This window comes from Cynoglossus semilaevis, chromosome 1, assembly GCF_000523025.1.
Source record: "Cynoglossus semilaevis isolate Cse_v1.0 chromosome 1, Cse_v1.0, whole genome shotgun sequence".
Taxonomy (NCBI): domain Eukaryota; kingdom Metazoa; phylum Chordata; class Actinopteri; order Pleuronectiformes; family Cynoglossidae; genus Cynoglossus; species Cynoglossus semilaevis.
This window is the reverse complement of record NC_024307.1, coordinates 13467024-13479143: the sequence shown is the minus strand read 5'-3', so window position 1 is coordinate 13479143 and position 12120 is coordinate 13467024. Positions and strand designations below refer to the sequence as shown.

At 40.5% G+C, this 12120-nt stretch overlaps 1 protein-coding gene across 4 annotated transcripts in view; it reads right to left on the bottom strand.

The window, feature by feature from the left end:
* The window catches only part of LOC103380113 (single-stranded DNA-binding protein 3), a 41085-nt gene extending 29807 nt beyond the window's left edge, over nt 1–11278 (bottom strand). The window contains exons 1-3 of one of the 4 annotated variants that reach the window (XM_017038742.2): nt 10794–11278; nt 1303–1375; nt 26–87 (exon numbers count right to left, since the gene is read on the bottom strand). In XM_017038742.2, the coding sequence (XP_016894231.1) occupies nt 26–87; nt 1303–1375; nt 10794–10849 (191 nt within the window). In that variant the 5' untranslated portion in view covers nt 10850–11278. The remainder of the gene's footprint in view (nt 1–25; nt 88–1302; nt 1376–10793) is intronic. The other 3 variants (XM_025055059.1, XM_008311932.3, XM_008311939.3) reach the window with 3 other exon arrangements.
* Nucleotides 11279–12120: the final 842 nt, after the last annotated feature.

Here is a 12120-nt window from a genome sequence, read left to right as displayed (position 1 = left end):
AGCAGTAAATAACAGCAAAACTTACCACCACCACGAATGGAGGAATCCAGGAGGCTCCCCTAATGTAATATTTTTCTCCCATCGAATCTGTGGTTGAAGAGCAGGAAAGAGAGTCACTTGTAGCTACTAGAGACAGGATTAGTTCTGCAGGTCCAAAGGTTAAGAACATATAATCAGTCTGTCTCTAACTGTCAATAGTCTAGGACGTGAAGATGGCCATCTTTCTGCTATTGTCTCTTGTCATGTTCCTTTTTTACATTTTTTTTAGGAATGCATTAAACAACTCTCTCTCTCTCTTAAAATAATATATGGTTTGTCCGCAGCCAAAGCAGGACGGGCTGGGGGATAAGAAGGTTTGGTAACAACACTGTGACATTTTAGATGAACAGAAGCATCTTCATCAAGCCACACTGGTTAACAGTGAGCAGGAGCTGGTGTAACTTTACAGAGTTTCCTGATGAAAAATTGATGGAACACCTTGCACTCTAATCGTGTTTAGGATGTTTGTACTGATATTGTGTGTCTAAGAGGCCTCAAAGCTAGTTTAGCTACAGCAGTCGAGTCAGAATACATGGAGTATTAGTAATAAAGAAAGAGCCAACAATTTAGTTTCCCTAAATTATTATGATTTTTAGCCAGTGGTGGGAGAAGGTCATTAAGAGACCTTTTCTAGAGTAAATTAAAATCAAATTAGGGTTTGACAGTGAAGAAACAAATGCTTCTGGATGAACACTGATCAACAACAACAACAACATGGTGTTGTTTTGGAAGGATCACAGCTATGGCTCAATGGAACAGCCTTAGCTATTACTACCTGACCATGTTTAATAGTATTAAATTCCAGTGTATAATTGAACCTTTTAACTGTCAAGACAGAATCCCAAATTACACATAACTCTTTCTAACTTCTAACCTTCATTTTGCCTATCAGAAGAAACCTACAATGAAGCCAATTTTCCATCAAGACACAATTCCAGAAGCGGGAATCCAACCGGAGTCTCTTATGGCTCCTAACATTCCTTGTTGGAAACAAGGACTATCGTAGAATAGGCTAATTATCAGGAAATGTCTACAGTGGACGTCTTCTTGTAAGCTGTCTGCTGTACTGGTAATTACGTCTGGAGACCTCTGTGCTTTTCTGCCAACAAGGAGATCTACCATGACCTGAAGATGTCAACATGCAACAATTGTTTACACTAGGATTTTAGCCACGGAACATGCCTATGGGGAACAAGGACAACTCAAACAACCTGGACAAGAATTGCTAGAATTGGGTTAAAAATGTTGATGCCAACAACTTACCTCAGAGAGGAAGGTCTGTGCTGACTTCTGTGCTCCCACATGTAGCAGGTACTCGTACACATATAATGCTAACCTGAAAGAATAAAGTGAGAGTGTTAGCGGACAGGTTTATTTCTTCCAATTCCATTTGTGTAATTACCACAAGCAGATTTCAAATCATACAGTTGACCTAATATTCTCCCAAAATTCTCCAAAGATCACAAAATAAAGAATAATAATAATAATAAAAAAACTTCTCTCAGTTCTCAGACACACCAGTACCATAGATGAATATTCTTAAGCCCAGTTGGTGTTTGCCAGTTGCAGAAAAACTACACAGGATACACTGTATGACATCAGCGCACAAGAATATTTTTAGTGAATAGTCATGGATTTTGAGAGCACACTACCAAACTCGCTAGGTAGGAAGTTAAAAAAAATGCAAATTGTGCAACTAAGATTACAGTTATCACCACAGCCATTCAAGGCCTCAGTATGACAGCAATGCCAAATGTTCTTGCAAGTACAGACACCAGAGCTAGCGTTAGGTGGCGCAGTCACGATACAGACAGGTGGTCCTATGACAGTCTAGCTTTGGACAGTAGCAAACTCAGTCATCAATACACCAACTGAATGTTGCCATGATTGTTGGTATGAAACATGGATAGAAAACACAAGCACAAACTTCATCAATCTCTTCTTTGCCTTTTTAATGTTAAGGAAAATCACCCTAATGATAAGTTTCGGATACAGGGACACAGCTGATGAGATGAAGTCTTTATGCCAGACATGGTCTTTGATATTATGTATGTCATGTATTGACAGAAGCTGCCAAATAATTTTATTTCTCCAACTAATTAAACATAAATCAGCCTTCATGCCAAGAGCAACATTGGTGGCCCATCTAGAAAAAACAAAAATCCCATAAATCCTTTTTTGCGTTTTCATCCTTTATACCAACACAACTTTTGACACCTGTCTGCACCTGTCTGGTCTGGAGCTGCTGTAGGGAGCGTCTGCCAAAAGTCTGCACAGTTGCAAAGAATAACCCCAGTTACACCCTCCAGCACCCCCTCCATGAAATCATGAATTGAGTTCGTCACACACCGTACCACCCACCAACTGTGGGAAACAGTACATGAATACGATAGTAGGAAAGTATAGCTTCTACACATAAGAATCACCTAGCTCTTTATTTGCCTAGGAAGGAATTACATTTTTTCCTGACACCATGAAATTTGTTTTGCAGGCATTTACATTGTAAATACACAATTGCTGCCAATTTTTGATCAAAGTTTGCCTGGAGTAGGTTTTGCAAGGTTTTTTCCTAAATTTGTGGCAACCATATTTTAGTAGCATTATAAGCAATTAGCATTTCTCCTGGCTAACTTGGGTAGCCAAGTTAGCTTTTTTGTTAAATGTTGGTGAATATGAAAATCTTCAAGTCTAGCAAGTTCAATCTTGTTTATCTCAGAGATGAAAAATGTCCATTGTATCTCAACATCATGCCTGTACCTATATTATTCCCAATCTTACCTCTATTACAGTGTTGGTGTCCAAAGTTGTCAGATCACAATAGCTTGAATACAAATGACACGTTGAGAGTGAAATGGCTCTGTACAACCAACATTCTCACCAAGTCTGACAACCTTTAAAAAGCTCTTGCCACCTTTTCCCTTATTTTAAACCACTGCCATTATGACAGGCCAGCCACACTTGAAAACAGCAATCTACCAGGGTCTATTAACAGACACAAGCACCGTGCTGCGGAGAGGGGAAACCCCTGTTGGCCTAACATTGTACCCCTAACTCCTTCACTTAGCCGTGTTTAATAGGCTGTTAATGGACCATCAATCGACCGGCAGCGTGGATATGACAATGCCCCCTGTGCCCAGAGCAGAGAGTCTTCTGACAGGCCAATAAGGTCCTAATGAGGAGGACAGTGGCTCAGTGTCCCCATCATTAATCAATTTACTGATCAATTAAGCATGGCTTTGAGATAATCAAGCTGTTGTGCAATTTGTTTTTAATCACAGACAGTTCTTTGTGCCTGGCATTGTTGTCAAGTTATGCACTGATGATATTATCTCTACAAACGCATTAAGTGCATTTAAGCCTTCAAGATTATGTGTATACAAGAAATGGACACTGCCACGTGGTTGCCAAACAAAGTCTAGCTTTGAAGCTTTAACATTTAAAAATTGAAGTGTTTAGAATCAACGTTTTTTTTGGACTGTACACATGCCAGTCACAAAACATCGCCTTGCGAGGACCATGACAAGCTATGACTTATTGGCTATTTTGCCCTAACTTAGCCCACTAAATCTTCAACGTAGCCACAAAAAGTGATAACTACTATAACGTTTGATTTAATTCAACTCCTCCTATGTTCATTTTCTCAACTGACAGAGGTTTTGGAGGGTCACTTTTGCATGGGCTCCATGCACTTGCATTCTGACTTAGGAACAAACACAGTAAATTGTTCCTATCAGTAAAAGAAAAGCGTTCCACTAATTCGTTCGCAAAAATGCCTCTTGGCTGGAAATTAGGGTTTAGCTGAATTAAACTATACCACAAAACACAACCTTAGTCAACAAACTCCCTTATGTGTTGAATTAAATTGCTCAATTCTTAACAGACAGAACAACACGACCGAAAACATTTGGGTTGCTCCCATTGTCAGTAGGTTGCCACAGAGGATAAACACAATGTACTGTTGAAACAGTTATTTTTCCTGACACAACACTTCCCATGTGTATTACCTTGGGACCATTTCTAGAGGACAAAAATGGTGGGCTTTATGGGTTGGTAGGAGTAGCCACTTGGTTTCAAGTGTTTTGCTCATGGACAATGTGGCTGAGGTGTGGTTTAAATATCCTACCTTCATTCCAAAAGACAACTTGTTATGATCACTGATTCATAGCAACCCCCTCATAACTGATGGTTAAAGGCTGATCAATGAGATACCTCGGTTAGGTTAACTGATAATGTTCACACACACAAGTACAAAATCCTCTCAGTAGCCAGTATACACATTCATAAAAAGACTGAGACAAAATCATTGTTAAATTGAGGAACATTCCAGCACTGTTTACTTTTCTGCCGCAGTAAAGGCTAATTTACACTTTCATTAAGTTGTGATTTGCTCCTAAATGGTTGAACACAGTATGAAGATGAGGTGAGCACATGATAGTGAAGAGAAGCTTAAACAGCTGCTAGAAATATGACCTGACCTGCTCAGGCTACTAATGATATGCAAATGTGTAAAATGATGACACAGTGACGGTATGCAAATTTACACTGTAAAAATATATAAACAGGCAAATAATCCATATCTGTGGTGTGTAGGTGGCGGCTTCTACATGGCAACTGCCGTCATTTTTGTGGTAAACAAGATCATGGACATTACACTGGACAACTGGAGGAAAATGCTTCTTAATCTTATCTAATCTTGTTTTACGTAGTGTTGAGAAAAACAGAGAAATAAATCCACCATAGGTTTACTGGAATTCAATACATATATACAAATGAACTTAATGCATAAAAAGACAAAAAAATTTTAGCATTTAGATGCATTCCAGTCAAGCTATAGTTCTAGCTGCACTCGACTACTGTCTTCACTGCAGTTTTAAAGAACTTCATGCACACAGGACAAATCCATAGAGAAAAACCATCAGCTACTGCCGGGGCTCAACCTCCTGATCTTCTTGCTGTAAGGCAGGAGCACTAACCCCCTTCTGGCATCAACATTACCTGCCAAATCAAAGTTATCCTTCATAGGTGTGTATTGCTCCTGTGTACTATAACAAACATTGACCTCAGCATTACATTTGTGTACAATATTGACCACAGATGGACGTCTCACGAGTCTTGTTCTGTGAATAAGTCAATTGTGAGTTGGATTTTAATTAATTTGGCAGGCCGTTCTGACCATAAAGCATGTACGAGGGCGTGACCTCTCTGACAGATAGCTGCTGAGATTAGAAAACACCTAAGCAAGCAAACATCCTTACAACAAGCAAACACACATTGCCTCACATTTCAGGACATTTTGTGACATATACAATTAAAAAAAATACACCACTATAGGTTCATAGCATCATGTACATATACATACAGATACAGACTGATATCCCTGCAGTGATAATTCTTTTTTTTACTGGAATTTAAGTTAAGTGAACTATGTATTCACGAGGGAATGAGTGATGTTTGACCTGAAGGTGCACAGGGTCGGTTCATCTACAGTTTTGTTGTATTAAGTCACAAAGTAACACATTTGGATCCAGTGGTGGAAGCAGCAGTGAACTAACAGCTCTTGTACTCGGATGAAAAGTTGCTGATTTTCTCAAAGGACTTTGCTGCAGAGAGTAGTTTTAAGGGCAACACAAATGTTAGATGTAAACACAAAATGGTTGTCTTGTGTGAACTCTTATTTAGGTTAATTTAATAATGCCAATAACTGGCATTTAGTTGTATTTTAAATATTATTCAACAATTTGTTGACTAACTGTACAATTAGTTGTCAAAAACAATGTAGACTTGACTTTTACGACTAAAAATATGCCATTAAACTGAATGGTTTGGTTTATTGACAAAAATAGATGTTGTAAATTGTAGGTTTTGGGCAAATACGGATGTACATTAACACTTTACTTAACACAGAATTTACATACCTGCAGGTTTAAAAGACACGTATGGTGAACTGTTTTTACAACAGAAACGTAGGTGGACATTTTCACTTCACGTTTGGGTAAATTTACACAGGCATTTGAACCCCCACCATGAGAATTTGTATTGTTAATTCAGATGTTTCATACTTATTTGCATTCTTCTTTTTGACTATTGAGTCAACCGTGGCTACAATTTAAAATTTCCTGGCATCAGTGTTTGCTCTTGGAACTAATGCATTACAGCACATCGCAGGCCTTTTATTTGCTGCCACATATTCTAGAATTCCTTGCAGAAAACACATGGAGTCTGAAATGGCAGATGATACCGGATGTCATATTTGTATAATCTGTAGACTAGACAATCCCATTTCACAAAGCTGTGACTTCCAGCCAGCTCCCGCCAAGTCAGTCTACTCCTATAGACAGCTTAGCCTGAATTGGGACGCGGCTAACATGTCAATCCCTCTTGCAACCACACTTAAAGAACCTGAACTATCCCTTTAAACGGCTAAAGAGTGCACTTCTGTTAGGTCACACTACCACTCTTCAGCCAAAGGGAATCTGACCACATTGTGAGGCTCCTACCAATTTGTAGGTCACAAAGCTCTCCGTGACCGCTGGTGTAGGGTTTAAGTCACCGCCACATGCAGGTCAGTCTCACGTCGGACCACCCACATACCTGCACTTTCCAGGTGACCAATGACACCAGCGGCTCACTTTCAACAATCTGTCGTCTTTAAGTTGGTTTAGAAATGCATCCTTTACACTCACAGGAAGCTCTGGGGACAAAGCTAACTTCTTCAAATAGTGACGCATCTTTTTGTACAACTGTCTGAGTTTTGTACATTTGTCCTGTTTGGGGATGTGTGCATCACACCAACCACAGACACCCCCCCCCCCCCGAACCGTCCAGAGGCCTTCAATGAAATTTTTATGTGTGCCGTGTCTGTGTGTGTGTGTATATATTGGTGTTTTCGTGTGTGTTGCAAAGGGGCTGTGTGTGCGTGCACCTGGCCTACTGCATTATTAAATCTGAGAGGCCAGCACACAGACAAGCAGAAGTTTAAGGAGGAGGAGAAGAAAGGGAGTAAGCTACATCATGGGACAGTGGAGAAAAATGAATTTTGACTTGAACATAAAAGGAAGCAAAAGTGATTTTTGTAGAGGAAGAAACAGTAGGAGGTTTGGGGGATCAGAGGGGCCGTCAAGTCATGATGAAAGAGGAAGGAAAGCCGAATTGTGTTGGCTAATTCTTGTGTAAAATACTCCAAAGTATGGTGCGAGCAACACGAACAATTGAATTTACAGCTCCATGACCTCACAGCTGGAAGATCTTTCCTGATTTGTGCCCTTTCCCAACCTTCACCGCACCACCTGAGCTGACTTCTTGACCCCTTTTCCTGCCATTTCACTGACTTCACCAAACGGGACATTACTGTGTTCATACGCCTAATCCCATTCAGTGAGAAATCTCCCCGATGCGCACCAGTGGCACACCTGACATCCTGCCTGAGGCTCCCGACAAAACCCCTTCTTTAAACATGGATGAGCCTGCCTGCCCACCACATCTCGCTTTCTCCTGTGTGTTTCTTCCTCTTCTGTCTCTCTCTCTTAAATCTGACGCAAAGCTGAGAGCAGATGCTTCAGTCGTTCTCAATAATTCAACACTGGAGCGAGGGATGGGGACTTTGAAGGAGAGGAGAGGAAAGGGGAAGGATGGGAAGTGAGAGTCAAGAGGCAGATGAAGACAAACAGAGGAAGGAATAAAGATGATGGGCTACACAACAGAGCAATGGGAGCGTAATCCTCAGGGGGAGCTAATGGTAGTCCTTCTGATCTTTACGTAAACACAACAGTTTTGTGACTATGTCCCACCTGAGCTGCCCTAAAGTCAGCTGACCTGTCCAGGATAATTGAGGTTCATTTCATTCCTGGAAGGTAAAAACTTGACAACAAGACTTGTCTTGAAGTTGTCCACCTCTTATTTTAGGTCCAGGAAAGAGAAAGTTTTCAAGCAACCTGAACTTTTAAACATCTACGGGCTGTTGAAAAAAAACGTATAATTTTGGGAGCAAAAAAGAAACCTGAACTTTAAAACATCTACGGGCTGTTGAAAAAAAAAAACGTATAATTTTGGGAGCAAAACCAACAAAAGAATGCCTGATAATGATGGTAACAACACAACTGTTGAATTAAATGAAATGTAGTAGAAAACTAACAAAAGGATGCCTGTGGACGTTGACATTGACACAACTGAACTTTTTCCCCTTCAGAACAAATGGAGCCTTGTGGGTAAGAAATCCTCAAAAATATTTTGGAGGAAGAATGTCCATTTTACTTTGGAACTTTAAAAATAAAAGAAACTTGTCAGGTGAATGCTGACTAAGCAATCAGAAGAGTGAACAGCCTCAAGCTGGAATAATTTAGGTCCTTATTCAGAAATAAGCATCTTGACTTAAATATTTTTCTTACTTCTGATTCAAGAGACATCTTTGGAACTGGAAAAAAACCCTCTTTGATAAGACACTACAAGTCTTCTAGAAACTCAATCAAGTCTACTTTTCCACATCTAATATTTTAGGGATAAGGAATAACTCAAGCTTCTTTGTTGAACAAAGCCTGGACCTGTGTGAGAAGGCTCCTGAACCACTGGTCAAAGAGCATGAATGAGGTTGTCCATTTAACCTTACTCCATGACTCATAACTCTAGTACCTCAGCATTACTTGCTTTTTCATGATTCTGTGGTTTTGCTTTTGCTTCTCATATGATCACATTACCTCTGCCAAAAAGGTAATGTTCCAGCATGTCACTGTCTGGCTGTCTGCGACCAGGGCAGCTCAAAAAGTTAAGCAGGCACTTTGAAACAAAATGTGAAATATTCCAGCACTGTGGGGGGGGACGAGACATGGACGCTGACCAGACTCTGGTGATGATCTGGACAGAAGCTGACGAGCATGGACACTCCTGGAAATTGCCTAGCGGTGTCAGGACCTTTGCTAAATTTGCAGTGTTTTTTTTTTGTTGCGTTTGCCTTTAGGGTTCTTTACATTTGCATATGTTGTGGTTTTTGACATAACCAATAGTGTGCACATTTCTGCGAAGGTTCTCAGTAATCCAGACAATTTCTATCTGTAGAAGTTTAAAAGCGTGCACAGTAATAGAAGTGAAGAAGCATCTTGGATTAGGGGAAAACATCTACAAGAAACTCACCCAAATGGTCAAGGCATATTTCAAAAACTTTTTTGTTTAACTGTTTTATTTTCACCATTTAAATTTTAAGAAATGCATGAGGCATTGAATTACCCGATCAAATCATGTATTGGAGTCATCGTAAATTTGTAACCAATATTCAAAATCTGCCTCAATATTTTTCTAGACAGTCTGAACATGTTTGAGCAGGCCATTTTGCACCTTCTTGAGGTAGATCTCCAGAAACAGGTTTCTGAGCTCTTTAGCTGTTCTTCAAATGTTGGTTTGCTTTTTGAACTCCTCTCTGGTCGGAGGATCACAAACAGACTGGAAGACATCGAGGTGCAGGCTCTGCTCCTCTTTACTCACTCATTGACTTAGACTCCATCGAGGTGCAGGCTCTGCTTCTCTTTACTCACTCATTGACTTAGACTCTGTACGCAGAGCTTACATTTGTCAATTTGAAGCCAGTTTGATCCTTTTAAAACTTAAAAACAGGGTTGTCTATAGAGCTAGAACTCTGGAGCAATTACGTCCAACAAAGTTTCACGAATGCATGTACAGGTCACAGGCGTCTTTGTTAACACTTTTCCTGCATAAACTGTGGCTACTGTCGATTTTTTTTCTTTTTAAATTGATGCGTGAACTGCGGTGGGAATTGTGGGTTTGATCCACCTGAAAAGTCTGCAGTTTGTTTGTTTTTTTTTTCAAGTATATTTAACAGACGGTGCGACATGCAGCTCCCGGAGGCGAACAACAGGCACCGAGACAGAGGCATGCAGCCAGACAAAGGGATTGGATGGCTACAGCGCTCCAAGCTAACACCGCCACACAAGTTTTCTGACCAGACAAGCACCCAACATTCGCCCCCTTTTGGTAGTTTCATTAGGTCCACGTTATCTGAAGTTATAAGGGTGTGCTGTGACCACAACTGCGCGAAATAATATTTACTGGAGCCCTTAAAGTTGCGCGGAGGCACAGCGGGGATGGTGCCAGAGGTTGTCCGGCTCAGCGTTACGCACGCACGGGTACAATGCAGAGCCAGTCAGCCGTGCTATCCAGTGCGTTCGCGCGGCGTTCCTGTGCAATTTTGGTAACAAAGCCCCGGCAAACAGCTGTAATCTATTTTTACTAGCTGCTGCTGCTGCTGCTTCACAAAAGCCAAAGCAGCCTTGGCTCACAATGCAACAACAGCAGCAGCGTCATTCCAAACGCATTGTTCCCAACGCTGGGGCAGAGGAGATACACAGAGGGAGAGAGCGGGATCTCCACCAGTGCTCCCTCTTCTCTACATGCACCGAAACACGTGTTGGAGAAAAAGTGGAAAGAAGCGAGGAGAAACCAAAGCTGACACTCTTGATTTTACGCACTACAGAGAACCAGAGTGAAAGTGGTAACTGTGGCTAAGCTGCTAAGTTAGCAGCCAAAGTAGTTCCACGGGAGGAACAATGAGCACAAAAGTGAGCAAAACATGAAATAAAAGTAGTTACGCTCACAGGGAAAATGCACTATTAAGACACAAACTTCCACTTGCACCCAGCTGGGACTGTTTCACACCAGTTAGCAACTTTAGCCGCCAGCTTGCACTCTTCTTGTGTTTTGACTCTGATAATAATAACAACAATAGTAAAATAAATAACAGTTGCACTTACTTTTCTCTGGCTTGGCTGTCGGAAGGCACCACAGCTCCTTTCCCTTTGCCGTACATCTTGGAAGGTGTCGTGATACTTTTAGTCACCTGTCAAAGAAAGCTATCAGGAAAAGCTACTATCTCCATAGCTACCCACTTAGTGTTGTCTTCCTCTCTCTCTCCCCTGCCTTTCTCTCTCTTTGCTCCGGTTTCTTTTTTTTTTACATCCCCAACATTGCCCACAAATCAGGCAGGCTTTCAGTCTGGGGGGAACTTGAAACTGTCCACTGGTGGAGCTTTTTTTTTTTCAATCGCTGTTCCTGGATTCTGCTCACGCCCCCCCTGTTCTCAGACGGTGGGGGTTTCTTAAAGAGACAGCGTCTCACTTTTTCCCTTCACTTCGCTCCAAGTTCAAGTTTGTCTTCACACAGGCCTTTAAAGTTAGGCCTTGCATTTAGCTTAAGTTCTTAACCTTATGTTTTATTTTCAAAATGAATCCTTGCCATTGTTGTAACATCCTATCTGGGCAAAACATAATCTGTCTGTGTCTTTAAGGCTCACTGTTGTATTTTTAGACCGTATGCATCATGACTGCCGACTGTTTGTATGAGAGTTCCTACTAGTGTACAGTACTGCGGTGTTGGTGACCAATGGTAACCTTGTTTGAACATGTAATATGCAAAAAAATATCTTAAAATAGACTTGTTTATTAAAAACAAACTAAAACTCTGCTCAAATGTAAACAAGGCTGAGTTTATCAGCAGCAGCACCGCCCCCGTTTGAATTTTTCATGTTCCTTTTCACTTGTTGTAATGCTTTGTTGGCAGAAGGAAAAATTGAACTCAAAATTAGCAGAGCTGCTGTTAAAATTCAATGAAAACGTGAAGTGCAGGATTAGCTTTGATGAACTAAACCCACATGAAAATATCTATTAAAAATCTGAATTATATTTGTAGATAATTTAAGGCAAGGATGTGTGTGTAAAAAAGGCTTAAGATTATTTCTACATATGATTAAAAGAGATTGGTAACTTAAGTGTTTTGGTACATGATTGCTGGTGGTGCATGACTTAACACAACAATGGGTTTTGTGCTATTCTTAGGCAATGTAATAGAAATAACAACTCAGTCATTGGTAATCAAAAGTGTAGCCGCAGAAATAAAACAAAAATGGTCGCTCATATGCAATGTACAATGGCTTCAAAGAAACTCCAAGTCAATGGGAAATTAGAAAAACTTCATCACAGACGCTAAAGTTTATATTTGTAATCATTATTTCAAGATTGTGTTATGTAGATCGAGATTTATCTGTGTAGATCTATCTATCTAGCTATCTAGCTAGACACTAGT